Here is a 24,659-nt window from a genome sequence, read left to right as displayed (position 1 = left end):
CAGGGTCAATCTGGACTCGTCAGACCACATGACCTTCTTCTACTACTCCAGAGTCCAATCTTTATGCTCCCTAGAAAATCTCCTTCACTGTTTTCTTTGCTTGATTTAGGCCAATAATTTGACCCTTCTGAAACAGAGTCACATCCTTTCCACAACCACAGGATATATCCTCCAACATGGTTGTTTAAGAAAGGAGAAGCTACTCACTGCATCAGTTGTTGCTAGCTGAAACATTTTAATCACTGCAGTAATTCTCCAATGGAAGGCTCTTAACTACATGCTTTGTTAAATCCAGGTGGCGACTTTGATTTTGGACTGGCAGTGAATATTTTAATAAAATATGACACACACACACGCATGCAAAGCCTCTGACCTGCACATCTTCCACAGTGGATGTGTGAGTTACTGCCCATGTCTGATGTGTGAAGTGCTCCTGTGTGTAATACTGTGATTGGTTCATACCTTCGTCCCGCCCACGCTGATGATGCGGTAGACGCTGCGGCTGGCATCGTAAAAGAAGGACACGGTGACGGCGTGTTTGCTGGCCGGCAGCCAGTTTCGTTTCGTTGCCGGGTCGATCTGGAAGACATGAGCTCGAGCACTGAAGATGGGCTGCTCCCTTTGAAAAGAAATTACAACAAAAAATACAAAATGAACCTCTTATTTTTGACATCATTTCACGGAACACTTATGTAGTCATTTATGGAGGCTTCCTTTTCTCCCCTCGCTGTGGCACAGACAAGTGAGGAAAACATGAAACATCAAACCACACAGAGTATGAACAAGATTTCAAGCACATGAAAAATGTTGAATGAGTGAAAATTCATCTGATTCAAAAAATGCAGCTTGTGATGAAGGTAATCAAACAGTTGCTCATTTCTTTAACAGAAAAGGTGCTTTGGTCCTTTACACTTGTTGCAAATCTTTGGTGCTATTGGAGGCCACAGAGCTAAACTGAAAGACACAAAATGAATCAAAGGTTCTTGTATTAATGAAAATTTTGACCTGTAAATGGGTTTCATACCAAAGCCATTCAAAAACAAATGCTAGCTTGGGGAAATATGAGTGTGCAAATGTAGTCGGGATGTTTGTTACAAAAACTGTTGGAGTCTCTGAAGGCTTGAAGACTAAGCAGTGCAAGTTTCCCATCGTCTATCTGCAGCACTGAATTAATAAGCTATCTAACGCCGGACTTCCACCAGATCTGTGTCTGGTCTGTCTCCAATCCACTCCATGCTCTCTCTCATCTGTTTACACCCACCGGTTGCGACAGCTGGAGTCATGTGACCGAGGTTTTCTGAATCAAGGAGTGTTTTATTCTGAAAATTAACCGAATGTGTTCATTTTGTTTTGGTGCCTGACTTCCTGTCCCGCTCCATCTGCTCTGTTGAGATTGATGCGTCGTGCTCCGGCATCCGGCAAAAATAGAAGTCTTGTGTATCTGATCCGGAGGGCTACGGCGTGCTGGATCAGAGCAACGGAGCGGATCCAGTGGAAGTTAAGACATTGACTAGAATAGAAACCTATCAGATCCGGTGCTGTGACGGATTGGAGACGGACCAGACACAGAAATTTGGCCGTAAAGGTGTTATTTTTATTAAGGCATTAGTATGAGATATTGATGGTGTGATAACCCAAAGCAAAAACATAACAGTTTTACAGTATTGCGGTAAAGCTATTGCAGCTCTGAAATCTGTTAGCATCATGCTAACAGAGCTAACACCGGACACGAACGCCACATTGGAAGGATTTCACCTGCTGTGGGCGGACAGGATACAGGAGAGCCAGACTGAACTAACTGGTGAAGAAGGCCAGCTCAGTCCTGGACCCTGTGGAGGTGGTGGCTGACAGAAGAATTATGGCCAAGCTGTCGTCTCTGATGGACATTTCTTTTCTGTATATATTCCTGTGCTGCAAACCTTCTTGTTTGCTGCTGTAACTCCATGAATTTCCCCGTTGTGGGACGAATAAAGGAGTATCTCATCTTAAATGTTGTTTTGAAATGTCTGGGACTCTGGGTTTTTCGAACTGTGACTATTTCAAACTGTTGCAAACCGGTAACTGGCCCATGCCTGATTTCTTTTACAGGATGCATTTCATAGAAAAGTGAATTTGTTTCACATTCTTTCTTATGTTTTATAAAATACTTGTGAAGAACAGAATAATGTGAGTATCATTGGCGCACTGATTAGGGCCAATTGGCAGAAACATCCGTACCCAACATTATCATTAGCTGAACATCATTACCATTTCATTCTGTTCATGTGTGACTGTGAGTCATTGACTCTGTTTGGCACTTTAAGGCCCTCTGATGGTGGATCCATCTCTAAATAGGATGAAAAATAACCCCAATTTAACATTATTGTGTCTTTTGGGGACCTCGGGTCATTGATGCTCTACACATGTAATGAGACTATTGGTGCAAAAAGAGCTAACCACTAGCAGTCCAATTAGCCGTCCTCCTCTCTTTGAAGAACTCCATACTGGCTGTGGGGACTAACAAAGGGTGGAGGCGATGGAGGCTCGCAGGACAATCAGGGACTGCTCATGCAACATTACACAGCTAATACAGTCTGCACAATGTTAACGTATGCAATGAGCCATTCCCCATTGGAAGTCAATTATTCACTGACATTAATGAGGGTAATGTGTGCAGAGAGGAGGTTCTAGTCTTAAGAAATAACCATTTATGTAGGTCAGTATCAGCTATATGAAGCATTGTTCCCTCTGGATCTGGTGTGAAATATTTTACATTTGCATACAAACAATGGTGGTTATTGTCTCAACACAGATTACTGAAGCTACAATTCACAATGGAGCACAACAGCAGAGCCAAAGAGGATGATTAAGTCCAAGAAGGGAGCAGGTAGAGATGCAATACATCATAAACGATACAGAAATGGGTCTTTGGAGAAAAATGGAGTCACTGGACAAATGATATGACAGAGCACAGTGAGTCTCTAATTTGTGATGCATTTGACCCCAATGGTTCGACCAATAAGGTATCTTCAGGTGTGTTTCTATAACCTTGAAAACAAAAGGTCATATGTGAGCTTAATCCTTGTTTTTTGATTTTGTTACGTATCAGGAGTTCTAATACTACTCCCAATACCGCTCTCTTCTTCTCCTTAAACAAGAACCGCTCTCTTTTCTCCTTCAACAAGAACCTCTCTCTCTTCTTCTTCTTCAACAACAACCGCTCTCTTTTACTCCTTCAGCAACAACCGCTCTCTCTTCTTCTTCTTCTTCTTCAACAACAACCGCTCTCTCTTCTTCTTCTTCAACAACAACCGCTCTCTCTTTTCTCCTTCAACAACCTCTCTCTCTTCTTCTTCTCCTTCAACAACAAACTCTCCCTTTTACTCCTTCAACAACAACCGCTCTCTTTTCTCCTTCAACAACAACCGCTCTCTTTTCTCCTTCAACAACAAACTCTCTCTCTTCTTCTTCAACAACAACCGCTCTCTCTTCTTCTCCTTCAACAACTGCTCTCTCTTCTTCTTCTTTAACAACAATCTATCTCTCTTCTTCTTCTTTAACAACAATCTATCCCTCTTCTTCTCCTTAAACAAGAACTGCTCTCTCTTCTTCTTCTTCTTCAACAACAACCGCTCTCTCTTTTCTCCTTCAACAACTTCTCTCTCTTCTTCTCCTTCAACAACAACCGCCCTCTCTCCTTCTCCTTCAACAACAACCTCTCTCTTCTTCTCCTTCAACAACAACCGCTCTCTCTTCTTCTCCTTAACAACAACCGCTCTCTCTTCTTCTCCTTCAACAACAACCTCTCTCTCTTCTTCTCCTTCATCAACAAACGCTCTCTTCTTCTCCTACGACAACAACCGTTCTTTCTTCTTCTCCTTCAACGACAACCACTCTCTCTTCTTCTCCTTCAACAACAACCTCTCTCTCTTCTTCTCCTTCAACAACAACCGCTCTCTCTCCTTCTCCTTCAACAACAACCGCTCTCTCTCCTTCTCCTTCAACAACAACCTCTCTCTTCTTCTCCTTCAACAACTGCTCTCTCTTCTTCTTCTTTAACAACAATCTATCTCTCTTCTTCTTCTTTAACAACAATCTATCTCTCTTCTTCTTCTTTAACAACAATCTATCTTTCTTCTTCTCCTTCAACAACCGCTCTTTCTTCTTCTCCTTCAACAACAACCGCTCTTTCTTCTTCTCTGTTTTACAACAGGTGAATTTCTGGACGGGCAGCTCGGCATAGAATTACAAAACACATTTTGCTGTTTTGTCAGTTCTATGCTGCTGTAGAAACATGATGGTGGTTCAAGTAGCTGCCACCACGAGGAGTCCTGCTCCTTGTGTAAATAAACTTATTCTCAGTTTGAGTTTGAAATATTAAATCCAACTTCCACCAAATCTCTTCTGTTAAATACTGCTAACTTCTACAAACTACACCTTTAAACGTGCGTGTTCAAGTGTCCCACTACGTGCTACACTGTCTCCCCTTCCTACAGCTAACCAGGGCGCACATGGTATAAAGCCATTGATGGTTTTAATTACATCTGCGCTTTCACCTCTATAAGGAGTCATAACAACCAAACTAGAGTGTCCCTTTACAGCTTAATGGGGCTGTAATTTATGCCTGCTGTTGCAATACATTAGCAGCTATTAAAGTAGGAAAAAAGGACAGTTATGTGTCCTCTCAGAGTAACTAGAAAACACAGCACTGGACTGAAGGTAACATCTCGCTGCTGTATTTAGTGTTTTTATGATGAATGTGTTGTTTTGAGGCCTAAAACAGCAGCCTTAAAGATTCTGTGTGAAGAGTTTTGAAACTGTTGTTCCTTGTTGTCATCCCAGGCATTTCGGTCCCAGTCATGTGACTAACCTTTTACAGATTAAACTAATTAGTTTGGAGATGTTCCTCCAGGTGTTTTTTTTTCAGCATTACACAACTTTTGCAGTGTTTTGTTGTCCATCACCAAATTTAGAATGAGCGTATATTTTTCATAGAACAATAAAACATTTCAGTTTCAACATTTGATACCTTGTTTTTGCACTATTTTTCTTTTTTTAGTCATGGTGTATTTATTGAGTTTTCCATACAGACAGACAAATACAACAAAGACAATACAGAAATAATAAAGAGAAAACCTGACAAAATTAAATACAACTGGCTTCCAGTCACAGGACAGCCAAGACAAAATGATATTAGAAAACAAAAAGCAAAATAAAGACAATAACAATTTAAAGGAGAAATATATAAATAAATTACATAAAAATAAATTAAAAAGTGCACCAGATCGCAGAGTTGGTGATTTTTACAGAGCCATACCCCTTTTTATCCGTTAAGCGGCACTGTCAATCATTCCACGTAGGAAATAAAAGTTTTTGCACTATTTTTAATTAAAATGATTTGTAAACTCTCTATCAAATTATGTTTTTATCAACATTTAACTCCACATCCTTACTTTTTGGATTTGGGGTAGTATGTCATGGCTCTACAGTGCAGAGCAGCTGATGTTTGAGGTACACCTTAAATTAATCTCCCTGTCAGGAGGTAAAAACCTGATTCATTAGACATGAATCAAGCACCATGAAAGTATTTAATTACACTCCATAAGACAAATTAATGTCTGCGTTACTGATAACCAGGGCGGTAAAGGCATTAAGCCAATAAGGCAAGAGTAAATAATATTTAACATCAAGGTAAAACAGCTTCTGTCAGGATTCCCATTCTATCATATTCTTATCTTAATGAGAAACGATGAGTGAAAGCTCATCAGCTCCGGGCCTTCACAGCGGATCACACAATAAATGAATGTCCCGTCATTCATCCGGTCCCGCCTCGATGTACTTCTGTGAAAAGCCCGTCAAGCTAATCAGCTCAGACAGGATGCATCACATCGAGGTTTGATGATATGAGCAGATTAAAACTGGATTAAAATCCTCCTGAGGTTAGGGAGAGCAAACATGGAACAGCTTGACAGTCACAGAAGCCTGAAGGAGCGCAGTGTCTGGTTCTATACATACAGCAGATCTAATTAACATGAAACGATGTGGTTGTTAATTAAATCAGGTGTTATGAGAGGAAATCTCAGCATGACCGAGTCGAGGAGATGGATATTTATATCTGACAACCTGAAGAACTGACAGCATAAATTAATGAGACTAGAAATGTATATAATTCAAAGAAGTAGCATGATGTGATCTTAATCTCAATCAGGTCAATAATTAAAGGACTGTAGCTGCGTTAACGAACAATATTTAAATACACTTCAGTTACTTTTCTGCTCTCAACAGCACTGAGTTTACTGCATAAATATAAAGTTTTGTTTTTGCAGGTTTAGATCATAGACTGAATAAATAATGGACGCAGTATCCGTGATGTCACCCATCTGTTTCTGAGGCCAATCATCAGCGGGAGCCATATTGGAAATATTGAACTCAACATAATTGCTAAGCGAGTGTGACGTAAAGAGGCGGGCTTTGAGCCTCCTAGCCAACAACTTGTGTTTCCGCCTGTCAGCTGTGCCTCTAATTAAGCAAAACTCGTAATCTTAATATCTTTGAAATTGCAGCGTTATGAAAAAATTCACCCCCAGTACAGTGTGTGGCCGATTGAGAAATGAGCTATCCAGACTACACTCGTCTTTTGAACCAGGCTGTAAACATGTTTATTTCTGCTGGAAAGATCGCCTTTTTAAACTGGGTGTGTATGTGGTTTCCTGTACTTCCAGAGCCAGCCTCAAGTGGACACTCGAGGAACTGCAGTTTTTAACACTTCAGCACTGGCTTCAACTCTCGCGGTCAGAGGTTGCCGCTTGGTTTAGATGAGTTAATATTAATAATTGTGTTCTACTTTGTTGACCTGTTACCTTCTGACAGAGTTATCATCTTAAAGTTATGTTGTGGTCGACATGGATCACGGATATGTGGCTGTTTTGTAGCTGTTAACAAATACAAACAAATACAAACATAATCAATGAGTATTTATTATCTATACGATCTGATAAGTCCGTATATGGTGTTTTATTTTGAAATTGAGCAAATGCTACATGCCGTTCCCATGCCTGACTTCCTGTCCAGGTTCATCTTCTCCAGAGATTGAGCTTAGACCAAGTGGCAACCTCCAGCCATGTGAGAAATTAAGAGAAAGCTGAAAGTGTTATAAACTGCTGTTCCTCGAGTGTCCACTAGAGGCTGGCTCCAGAAGTACTGGAAACCACATACACATCCATTAAAGGAGTCGATCTTTTCAGCAGAAATAAACATGTTTACAGCCTGGTTCAAAAAATGATTTTAGTTTGAATAGCTCATTTCTCTGTATGGGGGGTGATTTTTTTTAATAACGCAGCACTTTAGAAGATATTAAGATGACGAGTTTTCCATAATTAGAAACACAGCTGACTTGATTGACAGGAGGGAACACTGTAGCTGTTAGCGAGGAGGCTCAAAGCCCGCCTCTTTACCTCACACTAGCTCGACTGAAGTTAGGTTGAGTTCAGCATTTCAAATATGGCACCCGCCGTCGACGATCGGCTTCACATTCACATACATTATTCAAGTTTATGTAAACTGAAAGGAGCATTTTGAAGTATTCTACCAGTACTATAACATTAAACATGTATTATCCTCCATGTTCCTGCATCACATATATTCTGGAGCAGCTTTGTGAGCATGTAGCTTAGAGCTCTCCACCTCCTGCTGTGAGGCAGAGGCCCACATCCAGTGAGGGGGTCATCTGGATCAATTATTATTAATCTATTCTAGGTCAAATATACATCCACCCACCCAACCCCCTACATCATATACTGTACACAGTAACTGCCACTCATGCGTGCATTAATGCAGGGACGACTGTGTTCAGATAACAGCTCAGTAAATAAGAAGGCCAAGTATAAACTGGTGTTTCATATTGTATTATTCAGACGTGAGGATCAGAACTGTGACGGGGAGATGTGGGGCTATGAGGAGGGTTAGAGTTTATAGTTATAGGGATGAGGTCAAAAACCAGTTCATCTTTACAGCTTTGGAGCTGAATAATCTGGATTGAAAAATCACTTGAAAAAAAATGAGTTGAATATCTACAAAATGTTCCCTTTAAACTGTGTGAATACGACCTCAAAGGACAACATATGTTAAGTGTATTTGCTTACACTCAGGTTTAATTCAAGGTGTTCTTTAAACTTAAGAGAAATACCTGAGGAATTTTTCGGGCAAGTTTTGTTTTGGGAAACTTTAGGAGACTGCAATAAAAAAACAACTTTTTTTTCTTGAAGCAGATAAGCAAGAACATCCTCCTTGGGATTTTTTTGTATTAGTATTCAGGGTCAGAATGAGGAAAGAGAAAAAAGATAGACAGGAAAAACCTGGGAGCCACAGGAGAGAGAGCTCTTCTGGGATCTGAGCCAGGCAGGCGGGCGGGCGGGCAGGCAGGCCAGCGGGGGAACACGGCTGAATCCTCAAGTGTGGTTCAAACCTCTATGGGCACAAACACTCCTCATGCCTTTCTGGGACATTTTATCTTCCCTTCTGCACGTCTCTGAATTCATGCACCGCACAAGTCTGCAGCAGTCTGAAGCATGCGCCGGATCATCTGATGATTTTGACGTGGAGCCAACTGACGGATTTAAAAGTACACTTTCCATCAAAGACACTTCTGAGAGTTTGCCTGAAGAAAACCTTTATTTGATATTCTGCCATTGTGAAAGACAGGAAGAGTGAAGAAGCTGAGTCTGAGCTGATGGCTGAAGCTTGGAGTCTTCTCTTAAGTCTGCTATCTGCCCCGCACATTCCCCAACAAAAACTCAGCAGCAACGACAACCAAGAGAGGAGAAGGCATGCAGCCCCCGAGGCCGTCAGCTTCTCTCCACCCTCGTGATAAATTAATTACTCCGAAGCCTTCAGATGAATTTCGAGGTTATGGGTGCACAGACAGGATGATAGCTCTGATGAAATGTCAAAATGAGCCAAACAACCTTCTTTCTTCTCCTCCAGTGTGTCTTCTGGAGAAGCTTGTGCCGCCTCTTTATCGGCTCCTGATTCAAACACATGAAATAATCCTCTCAGGGCCAAAACATTCAAACAGTATTTGGCTGCAGCTCGTAGCAGAGGTCATAAACTGAAGAGGCTCTTTTAAGAGAGCTCCATCTGGACGAGTCAGAAGTCAAACAGTATGAGGGTTGAGTTTTCTACAGGGGGGGAGGATTAATACACTTCCTCTGACCTCCGCAGCTTCATTCACAGCAGTTCAAATTACAGTTCACACAGCTCTGATAACAGTTCATTACCTCCTCTGGAACAGAAACGCAGATACAAACTGACAGGGATGCAGAATAGACTCTCAGAGTTAACCAACGTCAAGGCAAGTGCTTTGAATCTACAATCTGACAATGATGCATCTTTCCTTTTCTGACCTCAAGTTGAAAATAAATATAAGAAGTTATAAAGACATTATTTTTTAAATTTTGTTTTTGTCTGTTTTCCTTTTTTGAGACTAGAGGAGGTAGCCCCTCACTAACAGGGACACAATAACAGCCAGAACATCCCAAGACAGTCCAGCTGCAGACCTCCACTCTCAGCCGGCTTAACGGCTCCTCCAACGTGAACCAGAAGCTCCCCTCCATCGTAGGACGGAAGTGACGCAAATCTAATCCTCATTTGGAGGAACCATCTGGACCTCTAAGGTCATCAGGTACTGGTCTGCTTTCAGTCCAGAGAGTCAGAACGAAACATGGTGAAGCAGCGTTTAGTCATTATGCACCACATATCTGGAACACACTCCCTGAAAGCTGCAGGTCTGCTCCAACTCTCACCTCTTTTAAATCAAAGATTAAGACCTTTTTTATTTGCCACTGCCTTACTGCCTTTTATGCTTGTCTGAATGTTTCCAATGCTTTTTATCTTTTAATGTAAAGCACATTGAGTTGCCCTCGTGTATGAAATGCCCTATACAAATAAAGCTGCCTTGCCTTGCCTTGCCTTGCCTCGCCTTGCCGTGCCTCGCCTCGCCTTGCCTTGCCTCCTTGCCTTGCCTCCTTGCCTTGCCTTCTTAGCTCATTTTAACTCGCTTTACATGCAAATTTTAATTTTATTTTTAATTTATTCTAATTTTCCTTTTCTTTTCTGTTCTATTATATTTGTCTTTTTAATTAAGATAAGATAAGATATTACTTTATTGATCCCCCAGGGGGGAAATTCAGTAAATTGTGCTCTTTTGTGCCTGTCTGAATGTTTCCAATGCTTTTAATGTTTTAATGTAAAGCACATTGAGTTGCCCTCGTGTATGAAATGCCCTATACAAATAAAGTTGCCTTGCCTTGCGGTCTCAGCCGTCTGATAGGCTCCTCCACCTCCAGCTCCTCCTCTATCGTCGGACGGAAGTCACACGATAAATATGCCTGCCTAACGTAAAACAACGTCTTGAACATTTAAATGGGTTATATGAGTTGCTTTCATTTAGTTTGTGTTGTCCTTGTTTTGTATTTTGTCATTGATTTCCTGTTTTAATTTCTAGATGTACCTTGTTGTGTTTCAGGCTTGTTTCCTCACTGTGTGTATTCTGTTTGTTAAAAGCTGACCTTATGTCCTCCTTGTGGTTTTAGTGTTTCATGTCTTGTGTCGTGTTCCCTGTGACGTCTTCACCTGCCTCTTGGATACCCTTGTGATTTCTTTTGTGGATTCTGTGGACTTTGATTTAGTACGTTTTTGTTTCTTAAAACCTTTTATTCCTCGCTTTTCCCATCATGACAGTATGTAGTCAAATTAGGGTTTGTACTTGTTGCTCATAGGTGAAACACTTCTGTTGAGGTAAATCAACATTTTAAGAAGTCTTCATCAGAAGAATAAAGCAAACACAGATTTGTATTCTAATTAAAGAACAAAATCCTCCTCCTGAGTTCTTTAAGGTTTTTAAACCTTTTCCTCATGTGATGAGATTTCCTTTATTGATACGACAGCTGAAGAGAGACAGGAAACATGGGGAGCAGAGAGTGGAGAGCAAGGGAAGACGTGCAGCAGATGGTCGCAGCCGGGAGTCGAACCTGCAACCGCTGCAGCGTGGACTGTAGCCTCTGTATGTGGGGCACGCTTAAACCGCTAGGCCAACTGCACTGCTGATGAGATTTTTATGATGAGCAACGTCTGCACCCGAGGAAAATGTGCATGAAAGGCTCATAAATACGATGAGAGAGCCATCAAACACTTGACAACTTCATTCCAATGTGCAAGGTACAGAAAGCTGCTTCAAAAGTCTGTCTCCTCGTCCTTTTTATAAACATCTACATTTTCAAACTTTGCATTATTTCTTATAATCTTGTAGCCAAAAGTGTGTAATTACTGACACACACACACACAGATGTTGGTGGTGCTGTCTGAGTGTTGTGTGTCTTTGCCCCGAGTCATCACTTTCTAATCCTCTCTCTCTCTGCTCTCTTCATCTGTCCTCTTAACTTCAGCACCCATTCAGCACCCTGAATCTGTGATCTGTGAAACAAGAGCTTTGGGTCTGACCCCTCAGTCTGACCCCTGCAGTCAGACCCGGCTGATTTCTTCTGTAGAGAAGAGAAGAACGTACCCCCTTTAAACTGCTAGTAATGGAGTCTATAAGCTCTGCAGGCTGTAAATAGCTGCAAAACTAGCTGCCAGAAATCCTGCTGGCTGTACTTAAAAGTCAATGTTCACACTTGAAGGCAAAGCAGAGTGCTGACAGGAGGCGTGATGAAGGAGGAGACACATAGAAGAGTCAGGAAGGGGTCATATGTATAAAGATATAAACAAATGACTGGATGTAGAGTAACTGACTGCAGCGTGTCCAAGACTTTAAATCTCAGTCACATCATTTCACCAGGATTCACCTCTTATTAAAGAACAGCAGCAACAGCTTCATTGAAACGCTCCTGAATGAGTCAGTGATGAACTGACGGTCAAACACTTGCCCTTCAAAGATATCAGAGAGCAATAAAGAGGTGAAGGCTGCTGGCAGGTGCTCCGTGTGCAGAGGTTTCAGTCCCAGCAGCAGCCTTGAGTAGATTCTCGGCTCTTTCATCCAAACTCTTTACTTCCAATATTTCCTGTCTTTCTTCAGATGAGCTGAATAAAGTCATAATGGACAAAAAAAAATCATCTTTAATGAAGAAGGGAAAAAAGATTGAATAATCTATAATTAATGAGCCTTCCGTGGGTCTGCTGTTAATCCAAGGTCACACAGCTGAAACAGTCTTCTATTTATTGTAAAGGTCAAAATATAGTTAAAGGATTTTCTGGTTTCCAAAGAGGATTTCACAGAAAGACTGTGGACTCCTGAAAAATCTGGTTTTGAATCGATTTGAACGTCTAAAAATTAAGAAGTAAGTAGTGAAAGTTTGTTTTTCCAGCAGGGAGTATCAAGCTAACCAGCTGCTGGCATGTTTGCCATCCACTGGCTTCCATAGTACGCGGCTGCAGTAAGGGGTGTGCTGTTCTTGGCTAGCAAGTTGCGCTGCTAATATAAGCGAGCTAGCTTCTGTGTCGCTTATTTATGTCTATGCAGCAGAAAGCAATTCAGACAGTCCTGTTTGCATCGATACACAACATTTGGATACACTTTGGATCTCCTGGGTAGAAAAAAGCTTTACATATTCCAAATGCAGAGTGTGCAAAGTGAAGGTTAAGCACTTTTGGTCTCATGTTAAATAATAGTTTACCAAAATAGACTGAAATAAATCCTGAAATAAGCACCCCATGTAACAATCAGGGAAATCGGTTTGAATCAAAAATACTTTCTTTTTTTTTTCAAAGTTGTATTTTTGAGCATTTTTGCCTTTGACGGGACAGCTAAAGAGAGACAGGAAATATGAGAATTAAAATATGAGATATTAAAACCTAAAACAGACTCCAAATCCATAAACCAGGACTTTGAATTAACTCTAACGGCCAAATTCCACCGGATTCATGTCCGCTCCGTCTCCGCTCCGTCACAGCATCATATCTGATCAGTTTCTATTCAAGTCAATGTGTTAACTTCCTCTGGATCCACTCCGTTGCGTTCCAGCTGTGTCTCTGATCCGGCAGGTCAGAGCCCTCCTGATCAGAAACACAAGACTTCTATTTTTGTCGGATGCCGGAGCACGACGCATCAATCTCAACAGAGCAGATGGAGCGGGACAGGAAGTCAGGTTTCACCAAAACAAAATGAAAACATCCGGTTAATTTTCAGAATAAAACACTCTGTGTTATCACCAGATCGTATTTCACTTAACTACAACAACAAACCATCATGATGAGCGGAGCCAGGCCTGGAGTCAACAGGTCAGAGGTTTTCAGAGGACCAGAAAGACAACATGGATGAGGAGAGGAAGAGGAGGAGGAGAATCCTTGGAAACAGAAAGCACGGAGCCAGACCACAGCGGATCAGAGACAAACCGGACATGGATCTGGTGGAAGACCAATGTTACAAATGCGTGAAAGCAGCAGGTCGGCCTAAAGGTCTGGGACTTCCACCGCAGGAAGATGGGCTGTTGAGAAAGCCATTGTGCTCCTTCATGTTTCCTAACTTCGTTCAAGGATTCTTATTCATGCTGTGATGACATTAACCAAGAGACATACAGAAGACTCCTCCTGCAGACTCTAACCAGATGCCGCCCCTCACTGAAACTGAACCCAGTATTTCAGGTTGTGAGAACATGCACGGCAGCTTGACATGCGCAATCTCCAGCTGTGAGCTTCAAGTGTGAAAGGGCGAGTCTGGAAAATGTCAGGGCCTGATTGTCTGGAAATTGCCCGGGGACCGAGTGTGAACCTTGCTTTAGGCTGAGACACATATCAGCTCTGTTTAAACTTGAAAATGTGTTTTCAGAGACAAATAACACAGATGATGACGTCCACATGCCATGAGTATTGTTTGAGAGTCCTTCATCGAGGACTAAAGATGCTCAGACGTATTGTAATAAGATTGAATTTCTCTGTAACTGTAGATTCTCTTACTGACTGAGGGTGAGTCATCAATATTCATACATCATCATTTCTTAAGAAGCCAGCGTCCATCCTGTCAGGCTGAGAGACTCTTGTTGACCTATGAGCCTGAAAAACAGGATAAATTCAGACGAGATGAGAGCGTCAGCTGAGAGCTTCAGCAGAGCATCATTTTTCACCATCTGTGCATTCAGACAAACACACGATCAGATCTCTGCTGTGTGTGTGTTTCAGCCTCGTGGGAGAAGAACTCGTAGCTCCTCTTTCTGGCGGTTTCTCTTTTGTTCCTCTTAAAGCGTTTCTCATTTAAAGGGTCTGCTTCCTCTGACCTCGGAGACAGCAAGCAGCCTCGTGTCCACATTCCTGAGCCAGCGAAAGTGTCTGGCTCAGTCCGGCAACATGACACGCTACAACCACATACCAAAATAGCACAGCGAGGGGAAACACTGGCTGCTAAACAAGTCAAACGCACGCAACACAACATACGACTTTTACTCTGCTGCTGCAGAGAAGAAACAAGGGTTGTGGTTCCATGTTTGTCAGGCTTGAACTTTCACCGGGTAACACTTGGAGAAATGCCAGAAGCATGAGCTCTGGTAGCATTCAACACTCGACTTATCTGAAGGTCAGCTCCTCTGGCAGGAGTCAGACTGATGTCTTACTTTCTGCAGACTCACATTGTGAAGGTGAGACAGGGAGGTTTCTGTATTCAGAATATGAAGGGCAGTAACCGGCAGCACTGACTGCATGACAATAAAAAGCCGGGGAATTAAGTGAATGGGTAAAGATTTCTCTGAGATGACTGTGTATTCATGCAGATGTCTCCATAACAGCGTTAAAGCAGCTCCTCTCTCCACTTGCGTTCTCCTTGGGCAGTGGGAGGACGCAGACACTAAACAGTGTTAATGGTATTATGCTGCAGATTAATTGATTATGTTCCTGCTGAAATCGAAGACTAGACGTTCTCTGTGCTATAAAGGGGAAGCTGCAGGGGGGACATTAAGACTGATTTAAAGTGTAAATGAGATAATGTGGGCAGAAATATCACCGTTCCCTCTCATGACTCCTCTGTAATTATGTAGAAAGATAATTACAGTGACCTACCTACCCGAAGACTTATTATACATCGCAGTTAAACAACTGCAACAAGTGGTTACAGAGCACGCCGTCTGGTTCTCATGCGGGGAGCGAAGGCCTGGAGATGATTAGCTCAGGGGGAAACAGCTAGCCTCTGATGCTAATCTCTAAATTCAGACAGAACTGAAGTTATTCAACTTATAGTTTTATTATGATTAAACTAACAGCAACAGTTAGCAATCACTGTTTTCAGTCAGGTTTAGCTAGCTTCATTACTGTAGAGTTGCTAACATCCATCCATCCATTATCTTGACCGCTTATCCCGTTCAGGGTCACAGGGGGCTGGAGCCAATCCCAGCTGACTTCGGGCGGAAGGCAGGGTACACCCTGAACAGGTCGCCAACCTATCACAGGGCTAACACAGAGAGACAGACAACCATTCACGCACCTATGGGCAATTAAGAGAGACCAATTAACCTGGTGAGCATGTTTTTGGACTGTGGGAGGAAGCCGGAGAACCCAGAGAGAACATGCAAACTCCACACAGAAAGGCACCTGCCCCCAGGGGACTTGAACCACGAACCTTCTCCCTGTGAGGCGACAGCGATACCAACTGCACCGCCGTACCCAGTTTTTGAAATGAAATCCAAATTTCTAGTAGCTGATTAGTTAAAGGGTAACAAAACATTTAGGGAAACAGTCAAAATTGAGCACAATTTACTGAACACAGCTTGTGTCATGTGACGTCCCCCTTTCGTTTAAAGGGGAGCTACCCAAGCAGCAACCTCCAGTCGTGAGAATTGAAGCCAATGTGGAAGTGTTAAAAACTGCAGTTCCTTGAGTGTCCACTTGAGGCTGGCTCCAGGAGTACTGGACACCACATACACACCCATTCAAAGAGCCGATCTTTACAGCAGAAATAAACATGTTTACAGCCTGGTTCAAAAAATGATTTTAGTCTGAATAGCTAATTTCTCTATCGGCACACACTGTACGGGGGGTGAATTTTTTCATAACACCGCACTTTAGAAGATATTAAGAAAACGAGTTTAGCATAATTAGCTGACTTGATTGACAGGCTGGAACACTGTAGATGTTAGCGAGGAGGCTAAAAGCCCGCCTCTTCACCTCACACTAGCTCAACAGTAGTTAGGTTGAGTTCAGTATTTCCAATATGGCACCCACCAACGATCGGCTTCAGAAACAGATGGATGACATCAGAGATATTACGTCCGTTTATCATACAGTCTGAACCAACCATAGAGTTACAGCAGAACTAAACCGCCTTAAACTCAAAGTTCTGGCAAGTTTTATTCATTAATTATTCCAGGATTAAGCTCACATATAACCTTTTGTTTTCAAGGTTATAGAAATACACCTGAAGATACCTTATTGATCAAATCATGGGGGTCAAATGCCTCACAAATTAGAGACTCGCTGTGGTCACAAAGGAAGGCCCGCCTCTTTACCTCACACTAGCTCAACAGAAGTTAGGTTGAGTTCAACATTTCCAATATGGCACCCGCCGACGGTCAGCGCTTCAGAAACAGACGGGTGACGTCACGGATAGGCTACTACGTCCATTTATTATACAGTCTTTGGAGCTACTTGATTAACATTCATCAGTCATTTCCTGGGTCTTTCCTCATAACACGGCGTACATAAATTATTGTAACCTCACTTCTGGAAGGGAACTGAAGTTGCATCTTTGGTGCAGCTTCACTGAGCAGGCTGGTGTAGCTGTGGTTAGCTTGCAGTACGTTGAAGTAGGCCTTATTCTTTGTAATGCTGCATGTGTCTTGTGAGGTTTTTGATATCTAAATTCATACATTTTGTCCTCAGCATGTCAGCTGCATGTGTTTTCTTGTTCTGCAACTACAGAACAAACACACAAACACATACCAGCAACTTTAACAGTTTGATAACAGACAACAATCCAACAGTATATGAAGCAGCTGAGCAGCAGGAACTGACAGGAGGACGATTTGATGGAAGAGACACCAGCAGAGACGAAGATGAAGCCCCCTCTCTGTGCAGCTTATCTTACAGTTCACAGCACAGTAGGAAGTTACCACAGATACTGAAGAGGGGATGAACACTACGTGGATGGGGTACGGTGGGTTTTGATCAGTGGGAAATGAATGTTTGATGAAGTAGGGATGGGCGGATTGATCCCCAAGTATCAATAGTGCAGATCCTGATGTTGTATTCAAAGCAGAGTCATGTGCATAAATACACATGTGTGTTTAGTCAATTTCATGAACTCATTAATTTTACATTTCTGGAAAAAGCTGCCTTGAAGTTTTACCGTCCATGTATGTATATTAAATCCAAACCATCAATTATGAATAAAAACCAAGTCCATGCTTTCATTTAAGCAGCTCTTTCTGCTGGTAGGTATCAAGAACAGTGATCTGGTGCTCCATATTATTCTAAGAGGGGATCAGAACTATACTTGAGTTATTATCGCCCATCCCTGCCATGCACATCCACAACACAGAGACACCGTGTGTTTGTACCTCTCTCGATGTAGCGGGAACATTTTACAGGTCGCAGATAACTCCGCTGCAGCAGGACAAGAGGACAGATCACCCAAGTTACACAGTGCAAATAAAATCTCATGAAGTAGGAGACCATGTTTGGATTCAGCTGCCACAGATTCAGCAGTGGCAGCAACAATGTGATAGAAATCATTGATGAAGTAACAAAGAAATGTGTGTCCACTAAGGCGTTTTTCTTTTGTGCTAGGATCGTTCAGAGCGCTTCTCACAAACATTTAAGACTGATTTATACTTCTGATTCTCCCCTACGCAGCAGGGGCTGACGCAGACATGAACACTACATACTTGTGCGTCAATGTGTCCGTGAGCAATTCTCCTCCAAAACACTAGAGGGCAGTGTGGTCTCTCTGATAGCCGGTCGCCTGCTTCCGGCCCCGCTACGATCTCTGTTTACTTTTCCACAGAGATTCAGAGCGTGTTCTGTTAATCTACAGCTGATACATGTTGCTGTTTATCACACAGACATGATTACATGAAGAATAGAGAGGAGGAGATGAAATACACGGCCGATGTGCAGGGAGTGCGGGAAATTCAATGCCGCCGAGCCGACCAATCACAGGGCTTGCGGTCTGCACAGATTTGAGGCATATTTACATTTTGGAGGAGGTGCCCGACAGCTACGTGCGTAGGCCTCTGCGTAGGTACGGGAGCTATGCAGACTTCTGGCGTAGGCTACGCCGTCAATTCGACGAAGAAGTATAAATCAGGCTTTCACTTCCCAAAGTAGTGACCGTTAGGTCTGTTTTAAAATCCTCTGTATGTTTCATATTTGCCTTCATTCAATGGCATTTCTTGGTACATGGGGCTATGGACTGCTTAGGCCAATGGCGCCCCGTTTGTGACCCCCTGAAGTCTTGATACAGAGGTTCTTTTTAGGCGAATATTTTCTGCTGGGAGCTAAATTTCAGAGCGCTTATCACCAACGTTAAAACAAAAATAGACTGCAGGTCATAGTCAAGATATGCAGCAGGGTTGCGGGCACACCCCTGCCTGACATGTCAAGCCTCCACCGAGCCAGGACCCTCAGCAAGGCCTGGTCCATCGTGGCTGACCCATACCATCCTCTTTTTCTTGAATTTCGCCGGCTTCCCTCAGGCCGAAGATTCGCGATGCCGAATAGCGGGACGAATAGGAAGAGGAACTCTTTTGTACCGACAGCAGCTAGTCTACTTAACAATGCCGCATAACTGTTGTTTCCAGTTGTTACTGTTGTTGTTGTTGTTACCGTTTTGAATGTTTTGATGTTGGTGTTGTACTGTTTTGTTTGTTTTTGTCACCGCTGACTGAAAGACAAATAGCCCCCCGGGGATAATAAAGAAACCTTGAACCTTGAACCTTGAACGTTAACTGTTGAAAGGCGGCACTTCCGCTTAAGTAGCTACTGTTGGGTCTGTTTTAAAATGCTCTGTATGCTTCTTACTTGTTTCATTCAACAGCATTTCAACAAGGAACTGTAAAAACTGTTGATAGAAATCGTGTCACAGCATTAGCAGCAGCTCTAAACTTGGAAACTGTACCTCAAAAAAACAAGTCTGATAACTCTTCTCCACCGTACGGACCTCCGCCAATGTTGTTGACAAAGTTGATACCCTTCTTGATTCTGATTGATCTGTGTTCAAGAAGTGGCATTGATGAGCGCGGCACTGTTCCAAAAGTTGAACTGTTTTGAACTGGGAGCGCTGCGACAGCAATCAGCTGACTCTGAGGACGCAGTAGGGACTACTAGCACAACAAAAAACGGCGTTAGTGGACACGGCACCGAACCCAAAGTCCCTTCAAATGTGACCAAGATATGTAGATCAAAGTGTGCACATCTCTGGAGAACCATGTGTTATAATGAATAAGCACTCCTTCACACAGACACAGGCTGTTTTCGAAATGACCTGCTACATACTGCGTTTGAATTTAGTCTGTAGTATGACTGCTCTGTTGGATCTGCTCTGCAGGATGCTGGGTCAGACGTCGCTGGATATCCGGTTTTGGAGAGTGGAAGTAAACAACGGCCAAGCTGATAGAGAAACTGCTTCTTTAGCATCACTTATGATTTAAAAAGTTAAGAAGCTGATCCCTCCGTCAATAAAGGAACGAGTGCTGTGCAAACATTACGCAAGGGAGACTGGTCCGATGCACACTGTGAAATTTTCATGAAAGTACGACATCCAGGTAGAGTTTTGGCATACTGCAGATTTTGCTCTTGTTCACATCCTTTATACTAAATTTTGGCCACATTAGTACGTACTGCTAGTATCATAGGTTTCGAAAACAGCCATAGTGTTAGGTAATCGAATGGTGCATTCAGGAGGACCTCTTCAACCTAGAGTATCTGCTGTGGTCACTGAGACATGGCTTTATGGCTTTGTTAAGGCACTTCAGCATCTAACCCTCAATTTGTTTACAGACCTGAAGAGGCCGTTTATCAGGACTCACTTCTGTCAGGAAGGTAGAAGACCTGGAGCAGGATGAAGTCTGAATGTTGGTGTCCAGACCTTTTATATTATTTTTTTACAGCAGCTCTTCAAAGGTGGGGTGTTTGATTCTGTAGAAAAAAAGAGCTAGCACTGCGATACACAACTCCCCTGGCACTATAGCAAATATCATTCCAACTGCATGTGTCTGCAGAGGGGAGCAGAGAGAGTACAGTAACCTGTTAGACATGAGTACGGATGATACCAAACACCCCTTCGTTACTACTGAGGTTAAATATTATTCAAATACTGGTGGAAACCTGTTGTTACTGTCTGATTATTTACCTGAGACCAGTTGATTTTTGGGGGAATTGGTTTTAGTTTTCTGACAAAGCACTGACTGGATACTCATCACTACACAGCATCATAATAGGCTGTATTAGAGGCTGATATAGATGTTGATATTGCACCAACTCTAAGAGAGAGTATGCTGAATTTCACAAATGTGCAACTCACTGTGACACAATATTCAGTGCATCGGATTAGAGCTGCACCGCTCACCTTTAAGGCTCGTATTTGAGATTCCAGGTCATTAAACTCTGCTGGTTAAGCTACAGAAAGATGCTGTGCAGTAAAGCCACCATATGTTTGTTTTTGTGCTTCAGTTAGAAGCCCAGCATCCCCTCTCTCTCTCTCACTGCAGATGTTACCCAGCAGGTTTCCACTGTTGCTGTTGTGCTTCTGACTTTACTTGAAATGGCACAATCAACCTGATGTTTTCTCCCGTCTGACCTTATTACTGAGATAGAATATTCTCAGAGACCGCCTGCACTTTCCTGTCCTCATTAAAGCTACCTGGTACAAACTTTACAGGTGTCTCAGAGACCCGTGTTTTGGTTCCCTGTTGTTGTCACATCACAGATAGTTTGTCTGTGTTTTTGAACATGGCACTAAATCAGAGATAGTCTGAAAAGGTTCCCTAGGTTTGACACAGTTCTTGTTACAAGACCAGTGTGTGTTTTCTTTTTACCTCGACGTGTTTCAACTACAAACTTCCCCCAGTCTTCTTCAGAAGAGTCCCATGATGTTGTGACTTGTCTGTCTGTTGACTTAAAGAGTCTAAACATGTCAAGGTGAAAAGAAAAACACACTGATGTAGTAACAAGAACTGACTCACTATAAATCAGAGACAGTTACTTGGCTCATGACAAGATCAAAAACTGGCGTGTGCCATGTCCCTCTGTAGCTAGTGGCCTGTTGCACCATGTTGCTCCTAAAACAGCAGCAGGTGCCGTTCTCTACCAGCATGTCATGGCCCCAGCTGCTTCTCTTGTGCTCAGTCTTCATATAGTCTTATATTATCATGTTTGATGATCAGTCTGCTTTGAAAACTGTCAAATATTGTCTTTTGACTTCACTTCTCAAAAATCATTTTCTAACCGTATTGAGATCCCGTCGATTCAAACACAAACTCAAGACGTGTTATTTACCTTCATAGAAATAAATCATCAACACTGCTCTCAATGGGCTTTGTGATGTTAACTAGAAGGATGAGAGTCGTCTCAGAGAGCAGTGTTAGACCATTGGCAGGACAAGGAAAAGGAAGGCTGCACATGCGCCTGGATGCTGACTAAAATAGCTTCTCTATTATCATCTAGTTCTCCCTCTAGTGAATGTAGATGAGAGTAAATATATATGATAGATAAAACACATTGTGTGTAGTCAAGACAATATTTGACAGTTTTCAAACATGATGATGATCACCATGGGGGTCTGACATGTCGATAGAGAACGGCCCCTGCCACTGTTTTAGGAGGGACATGGTGCGGTAGGCCACCAGCTACTGAGTGGCATGCCATCGGCCACTTTTCAATCTCTCGGCTGCTGAAGTTACAGACACATTTGTAACTTCATTACATGTGACAACATTCTCCAATTAGCTTCTAGCTGATTAGTAATCATGTGCTGAAACTGACTAATTGACTGAATGAGGAAAAATTCCAGGTGATGAACTCTGAAGTTTGATTTCATTCGCTGATGGGGGGACCGCCTGAGTGCACCATTAGTTTCTGTGTGAGAGGGAGCCACAGGTTCAGCCTGGACTTGATGGATCCAGGAGCACATGTGTGCTACTGCTGCAGTCTGCAGCTTTCATGACTTCATAAGTAGTGTATGTAAATAATGCTTGCACAGAAACATCTTACAGTTTGATCGTGGCGTGTTGTGAGAAATTACTTCACTCTGAAAAGGGAACTGAAAAAACAAATGAGTGGGCTCCAGAAATAGTTCTTTAAAAAGTGTGTTAAGCCCTGTCAGTGGTGGACTCAGGTTTTCTGAGGGCAGGGGTGGAAAAGGGCACCAATACAGAAAGTTTGAAAGCATTAAGGACAGCCAAAAGGGGGCCAAGGGAGCAAGTTTTGTCAACAGGATGGGCATCCACTTTTCTCTTTAGAGAGTGTTCTTCATGATCTCAATCAAAAGGTGGCACTTTAACAGTGTTTTTTTTTAAACAGGGTTAGATCAGTGGGGACCATCAGTGGCCCCTGGGTCAACCACAGACCTGATAAAGATAACAGGGGGCTGCTTAAGATGCTCTAACGTTGTTCTCAGTCGGTCAGTTGAGTGGCATCTCAATTAAAGTGTCACCACACCGGCCTATAAGAGAGGCCAGCTGACAGCATCCAGTCTGGTGATACAGAGAGGGTTCAGGTGTGTTAGAAACAAGCTGAGGGCTGGCATGAATAATTCAACACATGCACGCACGCACGCACGTACGCACGCGCACACACACACACACACACACACACACACACACACACACACACACACAGTTCATTTTGTGCAAACCGTCTGAGTATCAGAGAGAGTTTGATGTGATGTGGCAACGAGTGCATGGTTATCTGGAGGTATACAAAGAAACGAGCTCAGAGTCAGCTCAGATTTCTGTTCAGGGTTTGTGAGCTAAAACCAAAGCTCAGAATATTTTCACCAAGTGAAGAGAAAGTTGGATTCTAAGAAATGTCGCCTTCAGAATAATCACTTGAAGAGCGAGCGTCCCATTTCAGACACAGATATGTAACTTACCCCATGCTCCGAGGATCTGGATGCTGGTTTTCAGACCGATTCCAGTCACAACTCCACTTTGAGTCGTTTTCCACCCTCGGTTTCCAAACTGACTATCTTCTTCCCTGAAATCCTGAAATCCTGAACGGTTCAAGTTACATTCCAAAAAAACAAAAAAGAGAAATCACTTCCGACTCCAGATTCCACCCGGTCCCCCTCCAACAGTCCTCCTCTCTTCCCAAGTCAGTTGTTGTCCTCCAGCCTGTCTGCCTTCCTTTGTCCGCGGGTTTCCACTGCGAGCAGCCCCGCAGACCCGTCGTCCCCCGTGCGTAATTACGCGCAGTTTCCGTCGCTCCGCTGGCCTGACTCACCGGGGAATGTCGATGAAAGTCAGGCAGAAGAGTTCTTTGGGGCTCAATCCTCTTCCAGGACTTGTGCTGTGCTCCGTTGCCGCCTCTGTTCCAGATCACACTGGGACCTCATTCAGCTTTCACAGCGGGACCGTGGAGCCTCTTCAGCGCCATCTGATGGCCTCAGTGGAAGCTACAGACCCCTCCTCCCTCCGCCCCTCCTCCCCATCCTCATCCTCCTCCTCCTCCTCCTCATCCTCATCCTCGCCTACTTTACACTCAAATGTCAGAAAGTGAAATTTGATATGAGGAAATTATGGGGCCCGTTTGTAAAAATGTGCACACTGAAAAAAACAGAAACAATTCAACCCACTTAGCTCCAAAACGTCATAAAAATGTAGAGTGAATTTTTAAAAGTCACTTTTTTTTATCACATTTAGAGAAATATTTGTGATCTTCTTCAGATTTAATTTTGTTGTGAAAAATATATTAAGTTAAAATCATTGTTAAATCCAAATGCTAAATATAAATCTAAATGTTAAATCTAGATGTTCAACAATAAATCAAAATGTTAAATATAAATATAAATGTTAAATCTAAATCTAAATGTTAAATGTTAAATATAAATGTTAAATGTTAAATATAAATATAAACGTTAAATATAAATCTAAATGTTAAATGTTAAATATAAATCTAAATGTTAAATATAAATAGAAATGTTAAATGTTAAATATAAATATAAATGTTAAATATAAATATAAATATAAATGCTAAATATAATTGTTAAATCTAAATCTAAATGTTAAATGTTAAATATAAATATAAATGTTAAATCTAAATCTAAATGCTTAATCTAAATGTTAAATATAAATATAAATGTTAAATATAAATATAAATATAAATGCTAAATATAAATGTTAAATATGAATATAAATATAAATGCTAAATATAAATGTTAAATATGAATATAAATATAAATGCTAAATCTAAATGTTAAATATAAATCTAAATGTTCAAGATAAATCTAAATGTTAAATCTAAATGCTAAATCTAAATGTTAAATGTTGCTCCGCGATCCTAAACATTTAGCTGATATGCGTCAGTGTGAATTTGCCTATCAGCTAAATATTTAGGATCGCAGAGCAACATTTAACATTTAGATTTAACATTTATATTTATATTTAACATTTAGATTTATATTTAACATTTAGATTTATATTTAATATTTTGATATATATTTAACATTTGGATTTAACAACATTTTAACTTAATATATTTTTCACAACAAA

At 41.9% G+C, this 24,659-nt stretch overlaps 1 protein-coding gene across 1 annotated transcript in view; it reads right to left on the bottom strand.

Moving 5' to 3' along the window:
• homer3b (homer scaffold protein 3b) overlaps positions 1-23,534 on the bottom strand; it is a 70,490-nt gene extending 46,956 nt beyond the window's left edge. The window contains exons 1-2 of the mRNA XM_034676934.1: positions 23,042-23,534; positions 463-619 (exon numbers count right to left, since the gene is read on the bottom strand). Of these exons, the coding sequence (XP_034532825.1) occupies positions 463-619; positions 23,042-23,046 (162 nt within the window). The 5' untranslated portion in view covers positions 23,047-23,534. The remainder of the gene's footprint in view (positions 1-462; positions 620-23,041) is intronic.
• Positions 23,535-24,659: the final 1,125 nt, after the last annotated feature.

This window comes from Notolabrus celidotus, chromosome 2, assembly GCF_009762535.1.
Source record: "Notolabrus celidotus isolate fNotCel1 chromosome 2, fNotCel1.pri, whole genome shotgun sequence".
Lineage (NCBI taxonomy): Eukaryota > Metazoa > Chordata > Actinopteri > Labriformes > Labridae > Notolabrus > Notolabrus celidotus.
Note: the sequence above shows the minus strand (reverse complement) of the source record. Positions and strands in the feature narration are given on the sequence as shown.